Source organism: Lissotriton vulgaris, chromosome 5 (genome assembly GCF_964263255.1).
Source record: "Lissotriton vulgaris chromosome 5, aLisVul1.2, whole genome shotgun sequence".
Classification (NCBI taxonomy): domain Eukaryota; kingdom Metazoa; phylum Chordata; class Amphibia; order Caudata; family Salamandridae; genus Lissotriton; species Lissotriton vulgaris.
In genome coordinates, this window is record NC_141693.1 from 409220221 (window position 1) to 409246726 (window position 26506).

The 26506-nt window shown below is 39.3% G+C and overlaps 1 protein-coding gene across 1 annotated transcript in view; it reads left to right on the forward strand.

Annotated features, from left to right (window-relative positions):
• Positions 1-26506, forward strand: part of ARID5B (AT-rich interaction domain 5B) — a 538980-nt gene that overhangs the window by 299749 nt on the left and 212725 nt on the right. The window contains exon 4 of the mRNA XM_086921775.1: positions 873-1103. Coding sequence (XP_086777901.1) covers positions 873-1103 — 231 coding nt within the window. The remainder of the gene's footprint in view (positions 1-872; positions 1104-26506) is intronic.

Sequence of the window (26506 nt, forward strand, 5' to 3'; positions counted from 1 at the left end):
TGGAGCAGTGTTAGGACAGTCCTGGTTGATATGGGGATGTTTCCAGATCCTGAGTGCATAGATGGAGATAACATTGTTAGTGGTTTTTTCGTTTTCCTTTTTCTTTTTTGCTTCTCCAGTGTGGCTGCAGGTGTGCTCAGAGCCTCCAAAGATAGTGAGCCAGACAGATATCAGTGCTGGTCTTGATGGCTTTGTTGATGATGTGGCTAGTTTTGGTTATGTTTTGGGACAGAAAGGGAAACTAGTTCTAGTAGGATGAGGGCGGTGTGATCATTTGCTGTGCATATGATGCCTGTAAGGGGAGGCAGTGTAGAGTCTGGGAGGCTCTTGTGGAGGGCATTTCCACCATTCAGGTGCCAGAATGCAAGGAATTGAAGTTATGATTTCTTTAGTAGAAAAAACATATAAAATGCAATCTTGGTTTTCTTGACAATGTTTTGGGGATTTGACTTGGCATTTGGTGAAAGTTAGGGTTCAATAAGACCAGACGTATGTCCTTGAAACAGGTTTGAACTAGCTTTTGTTCGTTCTTGGAAAAGGAATTCTGTGTTGGTGGAGCTAAGCTTCGGGTAAGGGTCGGCTGTCCAGGTCTGGATGAGGTGCAAGCAACGAGAGGATTTATATGTCTGGAACAGATGAAACTTTCAAATATAGTTATGTGTTTTTGGTGGGTTGGTAACTTTTTATGTTATTTTTGATGATTGTCTTTTTAATGTAGGAGGTCCTGTTCTTTCAGTGGTATTATTTCTGCATGTTAACTTCGAAAAAAGATGTCAAAATACTTTGTCGTGAATTGAACATTTCCATTAAGCTGTTGAATGCAAAACAAGCAAATCTACAGTATTGTAATACATGTTTGTGTTTCTTTATAGGTGAGAATGAAGAGGATGTAAAAGTGATAGTCCTGAGTTATCCACAGTACTGTCGATATCGCTCAGTGTTGAAGCGCATTCAATCAAAATCATCTTCGTTGCTGATCGATCAGTTCGTTTTAGCTCTTGGAGGTATTGCAGTGATCAACAGGAATACACAAATTTTTTACTGTCGGAATACCTTTGACCATCCAAGTTTAATTGAAAATGAGAGTATATGCGACGAGTTTGGTAAGTTATTGGTATGCAAAAGCTGCACGAAAATAATACATTTTGAATGATTTTAGTTTAAGATGCAAGTCATTTCTTTGTGTATTCTCAACTGTTTAATTTATAAGTATACATAGGAATGTACGCTGCTAAGACGCACTTTGCATATTTCATTGTACATAACACTGTGGCCTATATGCAATGTATGACTTTGTTACAATTTCTCTCTTGATAGATTGAGTGAAAGAATGGATTTAAATATTGCAATAAAACTTTGTAACACCATCTTTAAGCACTCTGTTTTGCCTAGTTGCTTCAGCCAATATATGGCTACAGTTCCCTGGAAATATGTTTTATGTCCATTTTCTGAGATTTATGGACAACATAGGATGATTACATTTCATTACTGTGGTGCTACATTATTTGTTTCTAGGTGCACCTCCTCTTTTGATCTTCACTTTCTTGTAGGAACGTTTGTCTGGATTCTACAAGTGAGTTACTCTTGCCTGTTATCTGTTGGAACTTTGTGAACCATAAATGAAACCTTAAACTGTACCTTCACGCCACGTGGCAGTTAGTGCAGCGATTGGTGCATGCAAGAAAAATGACCTCTCTGGCTTAGTCCTCTATGCAAATTGCACAGCCCATCCTATTAAATGTGTTTCTTTCTTTCAGGAAGAAATCAAAATTACTTTTGATGGTACCTTTGAAAATTAAGCAGTTAGATGGACTGGTTGTCTGTATCTAAGACTGTAGATAGGTTCAAGGGGTTTGAAAGTCAGCTTTGCTATTTGTCATCTTTGATTGTTATCCCATACTAAAATAAGTGACACCTGTATTCCCTAACTGGAGCAGCATTTTTACTTCATCGTGCAGGTGAAAAGCTTCCAGGTGGTATTATGCTCCAAACTTACTGCTGTCTCCTTTATTTTGGATTAGGCAAAAAAGGGCACAGTCCGGAGGAATTCATTTAGGATCAATGAATATAATTTTGCTGTTTTCAACATAAGTGCAACCAACCTGTAAAATATTTATATTCTACTTCAGGAAACCATTAATGCTCTTTAAATGACAAGGCTTTGTGGCTTAGCAGTCATTTTTAAGACACTTTCTTTTTTAAGATCAACTATGAATTCTGTGTGTTTAAGACCAATAATTAGAGGCTTGATCATTTCTATTATAGCTTCCAATAATTCAAAGCATATGTTTTAATGAGTCATTTCCCTTACTTATTCTGCCCCCTCACCAACTTCAGAACTGATGTAAGACGTTGGTGTTTTGAGACCACCATGATGTTCTGCAGTCTTGTCAATGTCTTGTACAAAACTCTAAACCAGATTTTGGCATAGAGACCACCAAACTCTTGGCACAACCAAGGTAAGGTAAATCTCTAATTGCAGAGAAAATTGTATCAGAGTGATTAATACATTTGTTATTTAACGAAGAACAGATTGTTGCCCCATAGGCATTTTTTATTCTTCATTGGCATAGTGTAGAAATCAAAATAATTTAACTATAATGAGTCTGCCAGATTGAAACGTTGCTCATATGTAGGTTTGAGAGAGCATAGGCTCTTTAAATGTCTACTGTTGGTCTAAAGTGGAGCGATCTCGGGTCAAGAGAAGTTGGCACTTTAAAAGTAGCTTCAAATGGTTTTGTTAAGTCCAATTGGTTTCATACACCCTGATCAGGTGATGTAGTGCTAATGCTTCATGCAGCAATTGTGATGTGTTCCTACTAAATGAATTATCTCTGAGCTTTCCCTACCAACAGTGTTTTTAATATGTAAAGTTTACAGCTGCCATAAAAAATAAAGAATGAATTGCCAGCTTTTATTCTTGAATGCTAAATCTGATGCAGTCTTGCCTTTAGACCTTTGATTACTGTGCTGAAGATAGGACATCGAGGTCCAAATACCCACCTGCTACCATGCTGCGCTTATAATATTGTCAGTTGCTTCTCCCATATATCTTTTGACACAAGGCATATAGGTCATAAACTGTCTCTTCTCACAAATTCATAATCCTAGTCTCCGGCTGAAACAACACTGTTAGAACACAGTAGATTTTAGGTATACATCCAGAGGTAAGTAGATGAAAATTCTTGATAAGATCTGTTTCACAAAACCTCTGAAAATAACAGTACTTCAAGTAGTTTAACAATGCTAACCTGTTATTCGTGTGAAAGATCATTTCAGAATAGTGATGCCCACTTAATTAATTGCTTTAAATGAAGTAAGTTAGACAATTCATGACAATTGCTATGGTTCTTTCTGAGTAATATATAAGAATTCTAGCAGATTTATGTTGTCACATGCCAATGATATCTTCTATGTCTTAATCGTAAACTACAAAAAAACTGCTGTGTTATGTAGTGCGAATGGCATCACTTTTTCCTTATAAAAGACAAACCCACACTGTTAAAAACATGCATATCCAATTTTATAACAATTTAATGTGTTGTTTAAACTAGTACCCAGCAAATAAATTAAAAGCACTTTGTTGTTATTTTTACTACTGTTCGGTAATTTGTGTATGTGTGCCACTCTGTACTTTTTAGGATTAAAAAAGGAGAAGCCACACATGGCTTTTAGTATAAGTCATAAGTCAAATGCTTTTGTATAGCGCACAATTCACCAAAAGGTCTCATGGCGCATGAATTGGGTATTGCATGAACCCACTGGACAAATTATTCTCAATATACTTTCTAAAATTGACTTTTTCTGCTATGGTTAGATTATATATTTAGGTAGAGGGAACACTGGCTAATTGCTTACCCTTGATCTGACCTCGAAGTCCTGATGCAGTAGCAAAATATGATTTGCGGCCAGGCATGCACAGAATCATCTGACCTGTCCTGAACTCCGTGTTTGGTGCTTCCATGTTGTTTGTAATGGCCACTGGACCAAAAACTTCAATGGCTTGTATCTCACCCTGAACCCAAGCCAAACTGTCCAGTATGTCGTTAATCATAGGCTTATTCAACATTGTCTTTGGGTAGAACATACCAAGATAGGGGAAACACGCCACTCCGGATAAATCAACATTACATCATGGGCAGATAACTGTAAATAAAATGTGACTGGGTGATAAATATTCTAATTTCATCAACTTTTTTCCTCCAATAAATATTGGTGTCTTTACCATGTTGCTGCTTGCTTTCATAGTGAGTCAATATGGCATAAAACATGCCCTATGTAAGTTCTCCTGATGCAGACTTTCCCTGCTCAGGTCCATCAAGTCTAGTATTATGAAACTTCACATGTAGAATACAAATCATAAATGGTGTTCATGCACAGGATTGAAAGTTCCCCACATATTGGGGTAATTGTAGTTTTTGCAAAATAGACATGTTTTGGTAGTTTGATTCTGGAGAACACAGAAATAGCTGATCAGGCTGCCATAAAATGGATTCTTGCTTATTTACAGTTTTGCTGATAGTGCTTACGCTGAAGCAATTTTCTGAAAGTTGTAGGTGGTTCTCCATCATTAGGGCAGAAGCGGGGTCTTCTGCAGCTTTGTGGTTCCTGTGATCTAACAGCCATATACTGAAGACCACCATAGGAATCATGTGGTTATTCAAGTGAAGTCTTATGGGAAGAAAACAGTTGAATAATGTTGGTCCCTCATGGGCAAATGTTGTACCAAGTGTGTTTACTAATGAGATTTACAGGGTTACAAGATGAATGGCAGTTTGAAGATATCATTGACGTTTTAGTTTGTTTGTAATTTGAATATATTTTGTCTGGGTTTCATTTTGTTGACTAATGCAGAATAGGGTGTATTTTATGCTTGAAATGCAACTGGCACAATAATGAAAAACTAACATGAAAACACTTACAATTTAAAACAGAGAAGAAAGTAATCAAGCTTACGTGTTAAAATTGAATATATTAGAAAGTTTCTTTCTACTGAGGACACCAGTCAATGGAAAGTTGTTTGAACATCAATGGATGAGATAAATTTGAATAGAACACATTGTGTGTGTTACTTGAATTTCTGTTTGTAATGTGTATATTCCATACCCTAGATGCGTGAGAGTGGAATATTTAAGACTGAAAGCGACCATTTCCCAAGTTCTGATTTTGCAAAAATAGTAGCAGTGCCACTAGGGTTGTTTCTAAAGAGGATTTTCTTAGATGCCTGAAGAGAAGAAGATTCCTACATGCATCCAAAAGCTTGGACTGCACTTGAAACCATACCCCAATTTGAGTGCAATAGTCTTCTATCATAGGTTCAATGATTAGATCACCATATTTACACTGGAATTGCATAATGCATTTCTGGTTTGGTTCATTTGCTGCTCCAATCCTGTCATTTCTTTTTCACTCTTTGCCATTGATGGGGTAACATTAAGCCAAGATACTGAAATGAAGCAGGTTTTCGCTTCTCCAATAGAAACGTTGTTCTTGGTTGGTCTTTCTGAAATGTATTTGATTTGTAACTTTGAATAGTGTACTACTAGGTTTATTTTCATACAGAAGTGTAATGCTTTCAGTAGACATTAAAAGCATTTTCTGTTCTGACTAATATGATGGCATTGTCCACATATGACAGCATGGTTAGAGCGGATAGACCAACTGGACTTTAATTTAGGCTCTTAGAGGCACATACATCAAGAATTTTTGCCTTTGCCTGTTTGTGAATGCAAAAAATGCTTTTTTTCTGTAAATGCAAGAAATTATTTTCAGATGCAGCAAACCCCAATTTGCGATTCGGTAACCTGTTACCGAATCGCAAAATGGGTTTGCGATTCGGTATTTAGAAGGGGCACGTTTAGGGTGTCCCTTCCAAATACCAAATCCTAACAGTATGCATGAATGTTTTGTGACCGTGGATGCGGTTGCAAAACATTCGCACCTACTTCAAGTAGGTGGTAACTCATTTGCAAATGGGAAGGAGTCCCCAAGGGACCGCTTCCTCTTTTTTAATGGTTATAAAAGCATTTTTAAAAGTAGGCAGTGGTCGCACAGACCACTGCATGGTCTCAAAAAATGTAAAGAAAACATTTCATTTAACTTTTTGTAAAGCATCTTATTTTCCTTTAAGGGTAATGGGCTACTTTATAAAACGGAAGATTGCTTTATTTAAAAGCAATCGCAGGCCTGGTGGTCTGATGACCTCAGTAGGCCACCATACCCATGACTTTTGCGATTCCTAGTGGGTCACAAATTGCGATCTACCTCATTCATATTAATGAGGAAGAGCGATTTGCGACCCCCTAGCAATCGCAATCTGAAACTCTGAGTTTTGTGCATTGTAAATTGCGATTACCTAAATGCGATTCTCAGGAATTTGCAATTGGGTATTTGCAATTTACAATTTTGATGCATGTGCCCCTTAGTGTGTTTGTACATTCATAGTTTTTGAGCTATGAATATAATTTTGTCTCAAAATAAAGTAGTTGCATAAATGTAATATTTGTCACGCAGACACTTGACCTTTTCAACGACGCACTTTTATGCTGTTTTTTTAATTTTGGAGGGGACAAACTTTTAACATTTTGAGGACCACATGCTGTGTGCAGTGCTCTGTCGCAATAACATTCCATAAATATGAAACTGTCTAATGTCATATTAAACACATAGTGCCTCAATACTAGTACCCTGGTATTTGGAGTCGGTGTAATACACCTGGTAAATACAGCGAGAATAAGGTGTAGTTTTTAATGGGTGTGACGTTTCCTCCCCTTTTCAAATTCTACACCTTGGAATAAGAGTTATAACAGAAATGTTTCCCACCTTTCCAAGCAGAAAAACTCCAGGTTTTACTTGACGAAATTTTTGGACATGAGTTTATTCAACATGTTGCTTTGCCAGTGCTGAAATTGTTAGAGAATAAGTTTGGGGTGTTCAGAGTTTTGCTCAGAACCTGCGTCCCAGTATCTATACACCCTTTTCACATGTCCAAGCCCGCCGAACCTGCAGTAGTCTTGATTCCACCACATGCCTCCTTAGTCCAACCCAAGAGACACCTGTCCCTTTATCTCATTCCTGTAGCTTATTTTCCTCACTGCTTTCTCCATTTGTCACGGTTTTTCCGTCTTTCTCTTGCTCCTACTTTGTGTTTATCACTTTCTTGCTCTGGGTCAAAGTCTGAGAAGGGACAATAAGTGCTGACCCCCACAAATGAGGTTCCACCTACAAACATTGGCTCAAATTAAGCACTGTGTTTTGCCATACAGGACGCCACACACATAATCATGGGCCTTCTGGCGGTGGGGGAGGGAGGGTAAGCTAAGGAACTGAGGAATCTTTCTCCAGTCTGTTTTTTCCTGTTTGCACAGTCAGTCGCCTGCTTTTTAAAAGCTAAGCAAATCATACATTACACCGAATTATAGGCTGCAAACAGCAAAGCTAAATATAGCAATTTAATTTTCCCCAAACATCACAAGACTATGGCTAGAGGTAAGTAATGATTCAACGAATGCATAATAATGTGTCATCCGGCAGTTACATATTAAACACAATGTTCCCATATCTGCAAACATACAGTAACCCTGAAGTTTAAAGCAAAGCTGGAGCTGTTTTGCAATCGTGATGGGCTTTTCTATTCTGTTGCTAATCCAAGTGTGGAGCACAATATTAATGATCCCCAGATGTTGTTTATAATGATTGATTCCTTCGGCTACGGAGGAAGTCATTCTGTGTGTTGTTTTAAGCAAGTAATACCCTGTCTTATGCTCCATGGCACTTGAATAAAGACATCTAAAACCAGAAATGTTTTGTTTGTCTGACTAATATAATTGCCTCTGTTAAGTGAATTCTTCGTTCTTAACCTTCAAGCTCTTAATTGCTCATTTTCCCATACTGCTAAAAATAAATATTTGCATGATCTTCCTTCTGCCACTCACTGTCGTGCGTGAAATAGTTGCACTTTTTGACAAAATTTGCCTGGGGATGCCAGGCGTGAACAACTGAGAAAAGTCTAAATGCACTTTGTGGTGTACATTTTAATATGCTTTCCCTTCAACGGTAAAACGAAATGCTATAATTTATTTGAACTAAATTGCTCTTCTGTTTTCATGGGCCTTAAAAAACCGAGATTACCCATATGGTGCTTGCACTGCCATAAGGTGATGCGCGCCAGGAGCCTTGGAGAGCGCCATCTGGTGTTGGTGTCAGATATAGGACTTGAAACCCGGACACGGCGGCAGCAGGGAGGCCTGATTCTGGATAAAAGGAAGAGCGTGTGACTTGAGCCATTCCTGTGAACCTTACGAGTTGGAATCTATAGATTGTGTTGGGCGGACACTCTGTAGAGATTAAGATTTCTCGAGACTTGAGCCGAGCCGGTGGCACCCACCCCACCCCTCTGGGTTGGGTTGGCTGTGGGTTGACCGAGTATTTTGCCCCAGATTTGGACAGGGCCGTGCATATGAGAGTACCCATGTCCTGATGAAGCCTATATCATCTGGCTGAAACGCGACCGCGACTGCGTCGACACCTTTGGCTTTTGAACGGAGTCCCTTAGTTCAATATAATAAAAATTTTGATTTATTCATTGATGCACCTACACAAATATAGGTTGGGTATATGTGTTAACCCCCTGGTGCTTGTCTGTTGGGACTACCTTGTTTGTATACTCCGTTAGATCGTAAGAGGAGATACATTTGTAAATTGGTGTATGTATATATATAATTTTTTCATATATATATAATTCTTTTTCTTAGGGTACATAAAAGTGTTTTTGATACTATATATGTTGTAAATTTGTATAGAATGTACATGTGATGTGATGTATATATAATGTGTTCTGTTGTGCCTCTCTGGCTGCCCGCCCATATATGTATATATGAATTTATGGATACGTTTCTTTGATTTAATTTACTATTCACAAGAAAATTAATTGTTTCTTGTTTGAGAAATAAAAGTGGATTGATCCCTTCAGTACCATTTTTTTCTACTTCTTTCATCCGTGGATGTCTCCTGCTCAGGTACGGGAGGGTGAGGTGGGCAGAACCCCTAACCATTCTTTCTAGACTACTGCAAAAGACACTGAACAATTAATTTTTCTCTATGAAAGGAGGTGCTCCAGCAGGCACAATGCTATTTGGTTTTTGAACACTGAAAACCTTGATTCCACGAATTAGCCATGATCAAGCTTTCAAAGAGTTCTGATCTCACATTTTATGGGTACATATCACCTAAATAGAATCAGTTGTCGATGTGTTACTTTTTAAAGAGTCATGGTGGTTTATAATTGCAGACAATTTTTGAAAAAGTAACAAAGCACTTATGTTAAAATTCCACGAGTGCATTATTACTCACTTAAACTATTAAGTAAAACAAACATAATTGACTGCAATTTCTTTCGTTTAGTTTCTCTAGAGGCAGTTTGAAACAGTTTAAAAGCTGCTGTAGCTTGAACACAGTAGAGGGTGTATATAGTTGGATTGCTTTTGTTTACTGACTTGATTTCAAACTTAAAATTACTGTTTTGATGTTTTACTGAATATGTCGAAAAAGCATTTTAATGAAATGTGTTGTTTTGAAGGCGCAATTGAAAGCAAATAGAACTGTTAAGAATGTATAAGCACTAAGCTTTTGATAAAATATTTGATTATTACCATCGAATGGGATTGAAATTGGCTAAGGAAAACTGTCAGAAGACTTTTTAGGACCCAGTAGTATGCAGATGTCAGTTGAATAAGAGTGAACGTTTTATGGGTCAGGAATTTCAAGTCTGATACAGTTGTGGCTATTCAACAGAGAGAAAGAACAAAATGCAAGAGCATACTTGAAATAAAAGGAATAATTGTATTTTATTTTAGTATGAACAATTTACATTTTGGAAACACCAGACGTTCAGGAGGTAACTGGTTCCATCAAACTTTGGGCCTCTTCCATCGCTTGGTCAAATCCTGATTAGGGCTTCTGTTGGCACTCAGATTGGGGACTGGACACATTAGCACACCTGTGGGTGTTTGACTGCAAGGCTCCTGTACAGTACTCCCTGGTGCAAATCATACAGGGCCCCATCACACAGTGCTGGGTTTGTGCCCTCGGATTGGAAGAACAAGCTATTCACATGTTGTTCCCTATTCTGTGGTCCAAAACTCAGAATGGTGTTCTATTTGAACACCACTCAGGATTGTGCAGGTCCTGAATTAGGGTCTTACAAGTGTTATTCGGCACCGGTGTCCACACTTGTGGCTCCTGCAGGTAAGCATGGCGAGGTGGGTGCGGGGAGGGGGAGGAGTTGACAGACAACGTAATAGGGAAAATAAAATAAAATCCTTATTTCTTTGTCTGTTGACTCTACTCCGCTTATATGCAGGAGCCACGACTGCCCTGACCGCTAGAAAAAAGTAAAAATAGTGTGTAATCCCCTAAACCTATAAAATCAGTAATCAATCTCGGAATCTGAATTAATGCCAGTCTTTTTCTAGAGAGAGTCTAACCATTTGTCCTGAGATTTGTAGTGATTTGTAGTGTGTCGACTGTCTGCTGCCTTGGAATTGTGGTTTGGTAGCATTGCATATGAAAGATATTAATTTAATCAAACTTGGTGAGAGTCACTATATATTACTGGTATTCAAAACTTGATATACAGGTCATACAGATATTTCAGTTAGTAGCAAATAAGTTTACACTTTCAGATATATTAGTATATCACATGTTTTTTAAGAAAGGCCTCAGGTCTCACATATCCCTGCTGATGTTTTAAGGCATATGTTGTATGGTGTAGAGCACAAATGCTCTTTTGTGTCATACTCAATCGCGGCTCCTGCAGGTAAGCGCGGTGGGCAGGGCACGGGCGGGAGTCAACAGATGATGAAATAGGATGTATTTATTTTATTTGCCCATTTCCGTCGTCTGTCGACTTCACCCCCACCCCACCACGCTTACCTGCAGGAGCCGCGGCTGAGTGTCAAACTCTTCGGCTGACGCTACATCCCATAAATAACCATGGTTTCCACCCCATCACCTCAGAATGTACATTCCATGCAGAGAAGGTGTGTAGGTGAGTTGGTTGTTGAAAGGCATCTATCTAAAAAACGTTAGGCCACAAAACCCAACCACCAAGACAAGCAGTCTCTTCGATCCTACAATATGCAGCAGTTCAACATTGTAAGAGTGAGCTTTTTTTTTTTTTTTAAGTTTGAAGTTTATTGAAATATAAAGAAACAAAGACAGAAAATGAAGAAACAATCAAAAGTTATGAGAAAATGAGAGTAATCTTACATATTATCGAATTACATTTAGAAAACTGAAGTATAAAATATGAATAAATAAGCAATGAGAATGAGGAACATAGGAGGGTGAGGAGACATCTTAAAATATGAAAATAGATTAAAAATATAATAAAACATTTGCTGTAAATAACAATATGAAAATTGAATAACTTAAGGTAATGCAATTATGGAGGTTTACAAACTTCAACCGTACGAATTGGAAGTGGAGGAGGAGGTTTAGCAACTGAGGATAGATAATCAGTGAGGGGAAGCCATAAGAGATCACGTTTGATTGCTAAGGAGATAGGAGAGACAAAGTTAGTGTCAAGTCGGTGATTAAAGCACACTGCATTCCACCATGCAGTAAAAGAAACATCCTTAGCTTGCTTCCAATGCGATGTAATATGGTGGAAGGCAATGGCTATGCATAAGTCAAGTAATTTATGGTTGGAGCTGGACTCAACAAAGGTGGGAGATAGGGAACCTAAGAAAATGTGTGAAATGGAGAATGAAACCGTAAATTTGAAAATTTTTTGTAACTGGGACCAAACTAAGTGCCAGAAACGTAAAATAGGGGGACATTCAAATAGCATGTGTTTCAAATCAGCTGAAATGGATGTGCAAGACCAACAAGTAGCTGGAATGTCTGGGGAAAAGGAAGACAGGAGCAACGGAGTGAATAGTAAACGATTATAAATAAAGAATAAGGTTTGTGTGGTATTTGCAGCTCTGGATGTACTATGGATCTTGGACCAGATTTTGTTCCATAAAATGGTGGACCAAGTGTGAGAGAGATCTTCTTCCCAAGCCAACTCAACTTTAGATTTTGAACGATCAACAGAGGATTGTAGAGATTTATAAATAAAAGATGCAGAAAGAGATTGATCAATAGCATTAGAAATCGATAGATAAGTGGTAGGGATAGAGTTAGAGGTTGGGAGTGAAGAAAGATATTGAGTAAGGGATGGAAGAATCGATAAATATTGTTTACGGGAAGAGGCAGGTAGCGAGAATTGGGTTTGTAGATCTTGGAAAGAGAGAGGCTGATTGTCCGAGAGAAGTTGCGAGATCCATTTTAAACCAAGGGAATGCCAGGATTTCCAATATAAGGAACGGTTGCGAATTTTGAGGCATTTATTATGCCAGATAGGTTGAGCATGGGTGGAGGAGGCAGATGGGTAAGTGGATAATAAATATGGACGAAGAAGAGAGCAAGAGTGAGAGATGATGGGGGAACATATGGATGACACCCTAGAGGTAAAGGGTAGAACTTCTCGAAAATCGTAAGGATGCAGAAGAGAAGATTCCAATGTGAGCCATAGTGGAGGGATGAGAGGGAGATCTGAAGAGAGCCATTTCATGGATTGTTTTAATGAAAATGCGTTATGATATGACTTAAAATGGGGGAATTTGACACCACCAAGGGATTTGTCTTTTTTCAGGGAGGAGAGCGAAATCCGAGATTTTTTGCCTTTCCATAAAAATTTTAATAGAAGGGAGTCTATCGATTTGAAGTATTGATCTGGAATACGAATGGGAATCATGGAAACAGAATAAAGGATTAGGGGTGCTAACATCATTTTGATGGAATCTAGTCGGCCCCACCAAGAAAGGAATAGAGGATTCCAACGTGTTATTGATGTATTGATTTTGTTAGAAAGAGATTCGAAATTAAATTTAAGAGTGTCTGGAATACGGGGGGCAAACCAGATACCCAAGTATTTAATCTTTATAGGTTGCCAGGAAAAACCAGAAGAGTCAAAGAGATGTTTTTGGCAAAGGGGATTTAAAGGCAAAATTTCACATTTATCAATGTTAAGACGGTAACCTGAGACGGTAGAGAAAGAAGAAACTTGACTAAGGAAGGAAGGTAGAGTTGTTTGAGGATTTGAGCAATAAAATAAAATGTCATCAGCGTATACAGAAAGTTTAGCTTGTTTCCGAGTACCATAATGGAAACCAGTAATCGTGTCATCAAGTCTGATCTTAGTTAGAAAGGGTTCTAGGGCTATAATAAATAATAAAGGAGATAGTGGGCAACCTTGACGAACCCCTCTTTGGAGAGGAAAGTAATCGGAAATCATACCATTTGCAAAGATTGAAGCATGGGGGCTAGAGTATAGTAGAGAAATTAGAGAAATGAATTTAGGGGGGAAGCCAAACCAATGGAGAGCTTGGAACATAAAGTCCCAACCTATTCTGTCGAATGCTTTTTCAGCGTCAAGGGAGATAGCAGCAAGGGGGGAGGAAAGGGATGGAGCTTTACTCAGGATATTAAAGAAGACACGAGAATTGTCTGATGATAGGCGACCCTTGACGAAACCGGATTGTTCAGGACCTATAAGTTCAGGTAATAAGGGATCTAGTCGGAGAGCTATAATTTTGGCGAAAATTTTATAATCGGTGTTTACTAGTGATATGGGGCGGTAGTTCTTACAAAGGGTGTGATCTTTATCTGGTTTAGGTATTAAGCAAATCAGAGCTTCTTGGAAAGTTCCTTGAGAAGATCCGGAGGCCGCAAAAGATTGGAATAGGGAATACAATTTTGGGAGGAGAAGGGAGGAAAAGTGATTATAAAATTCAATGGTAAAACCATCGGGCCCTGGGGCTTTACCTCGACGAAGAATAGAAATTGCATGAGAAATTTCCGATTGGCTAATGTCCAGGTCCAATGAGTGGAAGTCAAGATGGGAAGTTTCTGGAGAGGGGATGTTATGAAAATATGAAAGAAGATCTTGAGGGTCGGGAATAGATTCTGGGGTGTATAGATTCTGGTAAAAGGAAACAAATTGAGCAAGTATGTCTTTATCTTTAAAGAAAGATACTCCATTTGGGTTTTGCAAGGATTCAATTTTTGTACGTTCTTTACGTATCTTAAGGTAGTTAGCTAGGAGTTTGCCCATCTTGTTTTGTCCGCCATAGTAGCGGGAATTGCATTTTAGAAGAGAGTTAGAGGCGGCGTTGGTGGTGAATTTATTGAATTCAAATTTGGCTGCGATTAATTCACGTAAAGAAGTTTCAGAATTTGAGTTATAGTATGCATATTCCAATTTCTTAATATTATCCAAAAGTTGAGTTGACTTAGAGATTGATTGTTTTTTCTTTTGGGAAACAAAATTAATGATGAAACCTCGTGCAGCTGCCTTAAATGAGTCCCAAATCATAACAAAGGGGGAGTCAGGTAGATGGTTATGTGTAAAAAATTCAGTGGAAAATTGCTTAAATTGGGTGCAAAACTTAGAATCAAGAAGTAGGGAATTGTTAAATCTCCAACGGCCTGAATGAGGAGAGTAGGGAATAAGATCGATGTCTACAAAAACGGGAGCATGGTCTGAAATTAGGATGGAGCCTATATCTGAATGAATGGCGAGTTGGGCCAGTGGTTTGCTAAGAAAAAGGTAATCAATACGTGATTGGGAGTGATGTGTAGGGGAGTAAAAAGAGTATTCTCTGAGGTCAGGGTGACAAAGCCTCCAAATATCAACTAATGCATTATTCTGTATAGAGGAGATAAACTGGGTGTGCATCTTGGAAGGAACAAATTTAACTTTTGAATTTCTATCAATAAAGGGGTCATAAACTTGGTTACAGTCACCACCAAGAATAACATATTGGTCATTGAGGGTAACGAGTTTGTCCGAAATAGCAGGCCAAAACAGTTTATCAACACCAGTTGGGGCATAAACATTGAAAATAACTAGAGGTATTTTATCTATAAGAAGATTAACAATTACCCAACGACCATTATCGTCACACTCCTGAGATACAATTGAAACATTTAACTTTTTGTGACAGAGTATAACAGTACCATTTTTCTTACCTACAGCAGGCGAATACAGAACATGACCCACCCAACATCGTTTAAGTTTAGTAGCCTCTGAATCTGTAAGGTGGGATTCTTGAAGGAGGGCTACATCTGCTTTAAGTCTGGTTAAATGCGTTAAAACTCGTTGACGTTTAATGGGGTTATTTAACCCTTTAACATTCCAGGTGACTACTCGGAATGTAGATTAGCATGAGAATTATATAAGAGAAAAGAGAAGGTAGAATAAAAAGTTAGTTGAGAAATGTTGAGAAAAGTAGTAAGATTGTAAGAACAGAAGTATGAGAGAGATAGAGAGAAAAGGTGAGAGTAAGAAAAATATGAGAGAGAGAAAAGAGTATAAAAGAAGATAAGAGAACAAAGCAAGAGAAGAGACATAACAACAAATACAAATGAGAACTGGGGGGTGACGACGCCAGAAGAGGACGACATCAACAACAGAAACTCACGTCATCGAACACCGGAGGAACCAGCTTAGGATCGATTGAAGGGAGCAGAAACTACACCGGGATGGGGAACATAAGGAAAGAATCTGTGATGAGACAAAAAATGGAGAAGAGAGGTTAGGAATACATAAGAACGCTAACTGTATGAACTACGCAACATTGTACATACTAAACAAGGAAAATATGTGAACAGTAGGATAAGGGAAGTCGATACTAGGCACAGTAGGGAAACAAAAGGATAAATACTCAATCAATCAGGAAAAACTCATGAATTATTAAACTGATCTGGCAGTGTCCATGTTGATGGTTTCATGATGACGAAGGAATTCTTCAAGGACTCGTGGGTCTTCAAAAGTTGTTGTCTTTTCTTTATACGTAACCTTGAAGAGGCAAGGATGTAGGAGACCGAATCTGGCACCTAGGTCTCGTAGTCGTGGTCGTAGATCAAGAAATTGTTTCCTTCGGTCGGCTGTCACTTTGGCTACATCTTGAGATAGATACAGACGATGACCTTCCCAAATAATCTGTTTCTTTGTCTTGGCTGCCGAAAGTACTTGAAGTAAATCAGTATATTGTAGGAAGAGCATGATGACTCCACGTGGTTTGGAGGAAACTCTCGGACCCAGTCTATGTGCACGTTGAATATTAAGAGTGACAGAAGATGGAAGGTCTAGAATTTTCGGTAAAAAGGTTTGGAAGAAGGAGGTTGGATTAGACCCTTCGGTGAGCTCTGGAAGATTATAAAGGCGTAGGTTATTGCGACGATTTCTATTTTCCAACTCTTCTGTCTGTCGCCTTAAGAGAGAGACATCCTTCTCCAAAGTAGAAATTCTAGAACAAGAAGATTGTAGAGCCTCCGTTGATTGTTCCACTAACAGGACTCTGGATTCGAGAGTGGACCATTTATCGTGAAGAAATTGCAATGTTTTGGTAGTTTCAGCCATAAAGGGTTTAAGAGCTCGGAGTTCTTCCAGAATGAGATCCATGGATGCGGAAGATGGGTCAGAACCTGGAGATGGAGGATCTTTCTTGTGACGCTTCGTGGAGCCAGGTTGTGGGAGTTTACTGGTGACAGTAGCCTTAGGTATTGCCCCACGAGTGATATCCGCTTTAGAAGGAATAGTGTCTTCCATGACGTGTGACGCTGAGTCCGAGTCAGAGGAAAGAGGCAATTTGGTTTTGGAAGCCGTGAGCTTGAGAGTGCGCAGTTTCCCCATAAATGATATGGGAAATAAATAATAATGTGCCTGTAGACTCCGTAGAAATAAGTTATGTGAAGACGGCGCTCTCAAACTGAGAAAATAGCAGTGTTTGGAAGGTAGAGCTCAAAGACAGTGATGTCAGGGCCGTGTACACATGTGAAGAAAAATGCGTCACACAAAAGACATCAATAAAATAACACAGCTGGAATTACACTGCATATGGTGCATATAACAGGGGAAACCGTTTGCATCATGTGGAAGAATTGATAGAAATAATTGGGGGTAGCCAGAAACGAACGGTATCCTGTTTAGTGACTGTCATTGAAGAGCGGCGTCCAAATGATGAAAATAGCTTGAAAATAGCATTAGTGTGGAGAAAGCCTGAAGAAAAAGAAGGTATCAAAGGCTGAAAAGCGCCAACATGAAGAATTAGCCACTGAGGAGCAGGAACAGCATAAATTTCATCATTGCTGCTTTGAGCGCGTTTCACCTGGAGAGCGTCGCACTTTGGCGCCGGTTTTTCGCTGACAGAGTCAAAGACGTGGCAGAGTCGATAGAAAATGGCGGCCGCTAGGAAGCGCGCCGCGTTATTCACGCAGAAATTGCATTTAAGCGGAGCAGAGGGTCGCAGGCGGTATCAGTCTGCTCACCTCATGCTCCGGCGTGTGGAAATGCAGTCGGCGTCCAGAATGGTGCAGCGGGAGAGGAGAGAGCCGCTGGTGTCGGTGCTCGACGTCCGGAGCTCCGCAGTTAAGCCGCCATCTTGTGCGGCGCTCAAGCCACGCCCCTGTAAGAGTGAGCTTTGAGTGTGCAACTTTGCAAGGGCTTACCTTTCAACTATTGGATGAGATATGCCTTATAAATACGGTGTTCCTTTTCCACATCATGATTGTGTGCTCTGTTCCAGTCCTACCACACTACATTATGTAAATGTAATTTAGGAAAAGGAACATCTATAAAGGCTTTATCCTTATATATTAGAGTACAGTCTTCTGTAGCGGCAGGAGTGTGCAGGTGTATCATGGATATTAGCACCGGAAGGTTTCAGGAGAGAAATATGAAAAGCATTCTGATGCTTTTTTCAGTTCTCATTAAAAATAAACTTGTATTTAAATTGGTTTCTCACTGTGGATATCCAGAAAATCTGGCCAGCTTGTGATCCTGTGCAGCCATAGGTGATACATTCTGTGAAATCAGAATATTAACTGTGAAACCTAAATATAAAGCATAGAAACGTTACTCCGCATACTTTTCTTTTCTAACGGAGCAGCTAATTACACTCCTATCCACCTATAATGCCACTTCTGTTACAGAGTTTGAAAGAAGTTAAGAAAACGGACACCCTAAGTAAAAAAAAAAGGCTTAATACAAAGCTAAAAGAAATCGGGTAAATGGATATTTATCTTGATTGGGAATTCACCAATGCTAAACATTTATAATAAATCACACCGTTTTACATTTTGATAACCCTGTCTGTCTCATTTAGCACTCCTGCCTACTTTGAGTAAATTACACCTAAATTGCCTTTGGGCTGAACTTGCTGAACTGTGCTGAAGTGGTTCTTTAGGTGGAAAAGGCCACTTAGTGCAAATAAACTATGCCATTATAGTGGATTATATCTTGCAAAGGGCGTAATTTCTTTTGAGAATCCTTGCAGGCAGCGTTGTAAAACTTCTCAGATTACAGATATTTGTAATTCTATTTCACCTGCATTGGCTTAGGTGATTCCTAGCTGGTGCCTATACTTTTTTGGCCATTAAATATTTTCAAATATAGTAAAATTGTGAACTCAAGGAATGTTTCCGATTGTACAAGGAACATACGAGGTACCCTCTTTGTGGATGGAGTGTGTCCTTTTGATATGCCAACATTGTTTGCATTAAACATTACATAAATTGAGTTATAAAAATATCAAAAAAGTATAATGGAATTAGAGACCAAATATCATAATAGCATTTTAAAATTGCTTAAACCTTTTCTCATATATCTGCTTCCATACTTTTCTTTTTTGTATGAGCTTGTTTAGAGGCCAAAAAAAGCATTTAATTTTCAAGTTGGCAGTGCTGAAGTTCTCTAGTAAAACCAATATATGTGCCAATTCAGTGCATTTTATGGTAGTTCATTAGGGCCTGATTTTACATTTGCCAAGTAGCCCAGTATGGATACATAAGATCTTCCCCTAGATACACATTTATTTGATTTTATAATGTTCACATTCAGTTAGGGCTTTAAAATTGCTATAGGGAATGAATCCAACAGTAATTGGATATATGGCACAGCTACAGAGAGTAAGACATGATTCCCCTTTTTAATCAAGTATATCTACAGTTTCATCGTATTACCCAAGTGCCTCTGACAGCCCTCTGAGAAAACAGATGGCTTCAAAAAGAGAATTCAAAGTGACTATAAAGTGAAAGATAGGTGGCGTCTGCCTCAATTGAAAGATTGCAAGTTCATGGTATAAATCAGGAGTCTCCAATCATTTTATAATAAGAGCTACTTGTGTTCAATGAAAATCCTCCAGAGCTTCTAAGTTTATTAGAGCTGTAGTTGTAATCGCATCTGACAAGATCTGCATTAGTGGCAACCATATGCAAGATTACTAGCAGTGATTACCTCTGTGCATGTGGCATGGTTGCCAGCAGTTATGTTAAAAATGTTTTGCCAATGTGAAATCTACATGGGTAATACATAACAGTCACAACTGCAGTGCCTCTAGAAGCAAGTTAATAGTATCAATAATAGTCTCCTCATCACTGTTTGATTTTTATGACTCAAATATCAGTTTTAAATATATTTTCTCCAAATAATAGGTAATGAAAACTGAAAATTCACATATTTTTGTTTCAAATACACACTTTTAAATTTTGCTATTCATATATTCATTCAGCCAAGAAAAAAAGCATCTAATTTAGATGACGGGGCTGCACATAGGAGAGTTACTTACAGGTAGCTGGAGAGCTACCGGTAGCGAAAGAGCTACTCATTGGGGAAGACTGGTATAAATTCTCAGGGACAAATTCCGATGCTGTTTTGAAGGCATTCTAACGGTATTTGGTCTGTCTGAACCGGATTGGAAACATGTCTTTCCGACTGAATCAGAAAGCTTTCTGACCGACTGATTGCGATGCGAGTTAGGCGTTGGGAATATCCACATCTGAACCGGTTTAACATTTGGAATGACCAAGCCGTATGAAGCAGACTCATACGTCTCTACAAGCTGTGTTTCTGAACGACCGATTACGATGCTGGATTCGGACAGCCTTTCCGAATCGTGCAGTCTGACTTGAATCGACAGTCAGAATCAGACTTTGGGGGCCTGTGTCGGGTGCCCCTGCACTCAAAGCCTTCCCGGTCTTGCCCATGGGGGTACTCATGGGACCCCCTTACCAGCCATGCACAGTGTGGCAGGCATCGGGGGAGCCCACCACAGGGTGCCTGATTATTCCCAGCCATCCCTTTCTTCAGTGGGACCCTATGCATTCGGTTGGAACATAGGCTCCCATTATAGTCAATGGGAGTCCAACCAAATCATATCTGGAAGCATCCAGATGCATCGTAATAGGTTGGTCGGACTCTCCCGATCCGAGTCAGTTGGAAACCATTCCTAAACTGATTCAGTCGGAATGCTTTCCGAACGGCATCCGAATCGACCCCTTGGTGTCCATTCCTAAAGCTACACTGTTGGGGGTTATAATCCTAGCAGAATTGAATGTGCTCCATAAAAGGCATGACTAGTTTAACAAAAATCTCCTACAAGATTTGGATGAATTTGTGTTTTCTGACTAAATACTTGATTCCTGGAATGCCTTGTTGGCTTTTTTTTCAAAAAGGTAAGCTAAGTCCTACATGCACATGAGTTCAAGTCCTCCACAGTTTCTCTGCTCCTAAGTGTTTGTTACACACATGTATTGTTTTTGAGCCTGCAGAAAGCAGAAGCCAGAATTATAGCGGATATTGTAGCTAATGTATGAGGAAACTGTCAGTGTTCAGTACCAAAGGTTAATGAACCCCTAGTACACCTCAAAATAATCATTTCAAGCAGTTCTTCTCCCTCATCACAGTAAAACTAGCATTAGGGGGCCATCTGATTCGGGGCTTAGGAAATGCTATGGATGGAGTTAATATATTTTTTTTGCATTTTAAATGACCATAAAGAGCATCATCATTAGAAATAAGTATTTTTGATTAATCAACTGGATGCGAACATTGAATAAAAAAGAATGCAATATAATTCCACAGCATTGATCTTTCACTGCAAATAGTTTAAGGTTCTTTCCTATTTAAAAACATACACTATGCATTTTCTCATTTAAATTAATTTCAATTCCTTTTTATAGAGGAGACTATACACGAAGATCAATACACTTCTTGTGTGTTAAGATATGCACATTACATTAGCTGCAAAAGGTGAGCAGCATTCGTGTTTTAAGCCAGCTTCTGCCTCAATAAGAATGACTAGCTATAATGTTCAACATTGATGTGGAGCATACATCCTGAATTATCTCTTGGCCCTTAAAAAAGAAATGCTATATTACCCACAGAATCAATCATTATTAATGTATGTGGAATAAAAGACTGGAGCTGCTCTAACAGGGATCACACTAATCTCAGCAACAGGGGATGAGTCAACTGAGACATTATAGCAGAGTTTAAGGGGAACTTTTGAAAAGCTCTAACAACTTATTTAAAAATGTTTGACATTATAGCTAGTAATTTTAAAATATTTTCTATGAGTGAAATGTTTTTGAGTGTTTAGAACTTGGAAACTGTGCATGAAGTGGGGTTCTCTTTTACATTTGTGTGCCTGTGTGTATAGGAAGCCTCATCACTAAATGCCTGTGATCAGATTGAACTCCTTTTAGACCCTGGTAGGTGTACCTGAAGCCATGTACCAAATTCTATCGGCTCTTGATAACTAACACATCACTACAGAAAGGATCACTGACCCTAATCACCACATTAAATAGATTAATCTACTTTGAAATCTATCTCCAAACCAGTACTGGAAATAAAACTTTTTAAAATTCCCAGCAAATTCTCTCTGAACAAGAGTGCCAGTGGTAATTGCAAGCTAGTCAGATCTATCCTAGATTTTCAGGATGTCCACATAGGAAAGAATACAAACAAGGAATCTAAACAGGAACATTTCAAATGTTCATTTGTAAAATCTGGCATCAGCTCGGCTCCTCCTATACTGTCGTTATTAACTTTTCATACTAGTACCACAATATACAGGACAGCAGTATTTACAGTGATTCAAATTGGGTAACGCTCCATGGATTTCAGCTACATTAAAGATGTGTTGGCAATGTTTATTCTACATCATTCAGCATTACGCCAAGTTAAATTATATAAATATGAGCAAGCATTTTACCCTCATGTATAAAGTAATTATTTGTATATCCTGAGTGTCAGCAATCTGGATGAGAGTTTAAAACAACAATCTCTGCCAACTAAAAACCTTGACGGAAATAGAAAAAACTGATCTACATATTGACTGCAGCTATCAACAAATGCAACTGCAGTTTCTGAGCAACCAGTAATCAACATTGTTTGTCCTTCAGAGAGAAAAGAGTTCAGGAAATTCTAAAGCAGGCTCTGAGATCACTTTAAAGCTAACATGTGAATGGGTACTGATAAAATCGTGAGCATGGATGACCACTTAAAAAAATTCAGAAATGTACTAGATATTCAATTAATAAATGCCTCTCAAATGTATGCAACTATGCCATTATCTGTAAAGGGAATTGCTAAAAGTACAAAACATAATTTGCTTCGATTTTATACCTTAAACATATAGCTATAATTGTGTGCACCATTGATGTGTTTTTCATTTTCCATATGAGGTTTGTCAACTTCAGAATTGTTTGTTAGCAATACAGAGATTAGACCAACATTTGTCCTAGCAGACTACATTGAGATATGTTGCTCTTGACTTAAAATGTTCTCTGGATAATTGGAAGGGGATATTATAGCAAATAGGAGAGACTGAATTGTAATCAGTTCCATGTAATTGTTTTTCTTTTCTTCCATTTATGGCTGCTTTGAAGTGCCCAACTTTAATGTTTTCAGATAAGCATTTGAGCAATTGTGTCTGGTAAAACTCTGAAGAATTCAATTAGGGGGATTTTGTAATCACATACAGCAGCAAATATCATAACTTTATCAATTATATTGATCATAAACCTTCACAAAAAATGAGATTGGTTAATCAGGTAAAAGGTGAATTTGAAAATGTTATATAACATCTTGGTGTCTTGAGAGAAGAAAAAAAATAGATAGATATATATTTTGCCTGAATTTCACACACCAGGGCCAAGTGTAGGTTGTCATAATTAATCTCTGGCCTTTTCTAGAATAATTTCTATAGCTTTAATATCCATGAAACTTCGGCACACTTTTTTCCCCTCAGACTCTCCTGTTAAGGTAGTGCCAATGAAACATGTCTCTGTACATCGTTTTCCTAAAACATTTGTTCCCTTAAAACCTAATTTTGCATTCACCCTCCCAATAGTTTTGTAAATCTTCTACTTTCATGAAGAGTACAAAGGTTTGAAAGAAATATGCATAGAATGGAAATGCAAATCATAGCAACTTCACACACCTCAACTTGCTTAACCGCCTGAGAAGTATACAAAATGTATCAACTCAGACTCTTGTACGTAGATCATATTACTCAGCGGCTCCTCCTTTTCAGCAGAGGAGCGTAGCCCCACTTATCTCCCTAAAGCTTTGAGATAAAAAATAAAATGGTAATTCATTACCCTTTTATTTTCCATCCCCCTGCCCTGAACCGTACGGGTGGGCCACTGCTGAATGACAGTAGCAGGGAGCAGGGTGGGATGTGTGTGCACTTTTCAAAGTGTGCATGTCCCTTTGTTTGGCTGTCTTGATATAGCCAGCCAGAGAGTTTGCAATCCCTAGCCCAGCTGCCTTAAGACAGCTGGGTGAGAGCAAGTGCAGGCCTACAAAGCACTGTGGAGCTTCAAGTGAGGCCTCCTTCTCAAATCAGGGTGCTGCTCTCACAGCAGGAGAGCAGTGCCAGTATTGGTCTAGGGAGTTTTCTGATTGCCGAGCTGCAGTCTGAGAGATCTGGAGCAGGAGTAAGGTAAGTTTACTTTTATTTTAAGTTTATGTGCGCACGCACATTTATTTTTGTATATTTTTTCGGTAAGTTTACTTTTATTTTAAGTTTATGTGCGCACGCACATTTATTTTTTTATATTTCTTCATTTTATTTGAGGGAATTCACCCCATCCCCTGTGATGCCAGCGCCACTACCTATAATAAGTGCACTTACCACCTTATAGCCTAATGAGTGTACAATACAGTGACATGCACCACAAATAAGGCTTTCTACAACAGGGGACCACCATTTCTTAAAGAATAAAGAAAAACAATACACAATACTTCTTTGGATCATTTGCCTTGCTACTTCTAAAAGCGCCAAGTGTCATGAAATCATTTTAGCCTGCAGATCATTTTGGTATTGACCTTCACCTGTGGATTTTCAATTTTTTCACCCAAGTCAACCAAGGCTCAATTTCAGATGAAAAAAGTTGAACATCTCGTATCCTCTCAGCATTTATATTGTGGGCATACTCAAATACTGTCCAGCCAGGCATCTGCGTATTAGGATGCCTCCTGCTAAATAGTACAATATTGAACTAGAGTTTGTGGCATCAGGGCAGGAGATATGCATTTGCATGGATTTTCATATGTGGCAGAGGAGACTGATCAAAGCAAGAAACTAATGAATGGAGACAGTTTACTCTGATTGGGCTAATTGAGGATTTGCTGAAACCCCGAGTCTCCAGTGTAGATTCATGGTAGATTTTCAGGCTATCCATGTAAGGTAAATTTACATTCAGTAATATGAAGCTTATGCAAAGAGCCTTAGTAATTCGTTAATGTGGTGCTATACAACTATCAGTCACATAACGTATTTTGTATCACTGTTGCAGTAAGAATGTTCTTTCCGTTATAAAATCACAGCATATGATCAGGGCATTGATATGACCCTGACCTTCTGCACCTACTTAGCACCTAGAGACCCTCACAGGTGATTCCGGAGCTCTACAAATCCTGTTATATTACTGTTGTAATCTGCTCTTCCTTTTTGCCCTTAGCACATCCCTTCTGCCACCACCCATATACTTGCCTCCTCTTTGGAATGTTCCCATTGTTCTCGCGCTGAACTGACAGTTGTTTCAGTTACTGTCAGGAGTGTAACACAGCCCCCCGCAGCCCCCACGTTGCGTGTTGGCCCCCACGCTCCAGGGGCCCCCTCCCTTTATTTATTATCATGATTTGTTTTTAATAGTGCGCAGTTCACACGGCACAGCACACCCGGCCTCAATAAATGAAAGGGTGCACACGCCACAGCAAGGGCCGCGTGTAACACAGGGTTGCGGGCCCGCGCTCTATGGGCCCCCTCACTCTGAGCCCCGGCCGGGCCACAGAGGCTCCGCTCTCGCCCAAGATAGCCCAGCCCACAACTCCAATGATCACCGACAACATCACTTGTAGCATAAAAGGCCACTTTATTCATAAGATCAGGCAATTTATAATATTAATTAATTAACTCTATGTTTCTAAAACATTGTCATCAAAACCATGCAATTTAGAACTTCAGGCCAAAACCATAAATATATTTCTCAACTTCTTTCTTGTCACATTTATTTTCCAAAAACCATCAACGTCATTTTATGAAATCACCCCATATATTAACATATTCCATTTCCTTGTTTTCCTTCCTTTTTCCCCCAACCTATTCCTTCCCCCCACCCTCTCTCATGAAGGACGGTCAAGCCCGCTCTAGGCGTTGACCCCCCCCATTCTGCCTTTGCAGTGACACATAGAGAAAATTGCCTGTCCTATTTGTGGCTAGTGATCTGCTCAGAAAGGCAGAAAAGCTAATTGTTACTCTATTTGTAAATATTTTATCATTAACTCTTTTTTTTTTTTTTTTTTAAGGTTGGGTGGGTGGGCCTTGGCAAAAACGGCCCCTCTCGACAGAGAAACCTCCTGACTGCGCAGTAGCTAAATGCGCGTCACTAATCCCTACCAGCTGGTTCAATCTCCCCTTCCCGATGGTTCTGGACTGAACCAATCGGGCGAATATCCCCGGGGGAGAATCGCTTGCGCTCTCTCCCCCGAGGATACCATTCTATTTAAATGGAGGCTCGTTCTTTTAATAATTTAATGGTGTGCAACTGAACTGCTGTGCAGTGCGCACGCGCGGGCCCCGCGTGAGCCTCTTCAATTAAAAGTGCGCGTTTGCTGAGATCCGATCCCAGGTCAGAGTCGACCCAGCCACCCCACGGTACGCTTAGAAGGACCGTCCGAGGTCCATCTCCTGCCATAATTTACATTATTACCAGCCCTGGGCCCTGCCTGTCAAGCCTTACCCCGTTGCACTGCCAGTGTGCTAAGGTAGGAAAGGAGGCAAGTTTCTTGGGGGACATAAGCCCACCCACAGTGGGAAACCCCTTTTAAAAGAGGCTGATGTAAATAAATACAGCTAAGTTGATGCTGGGTCCCTCGATTTCAGCCATTTGTGCCATCAGATAGTAACGTCATTCGTGGCAGTGTACGTGTTAGAAATATTTCTGAATTCTTGAGGCTGGTGCAGTGAGGACGTTCCGTGCATATTACCAGGAATAGTTATTATTCTTGAGTGTTATGTGCTGTTTTGATTTCCACCTTTCTTTGATTTTTCGCCTCTTGAACCCAAGTTTACACTGTTATTCAATTGGATACCCCCGCCCTAAC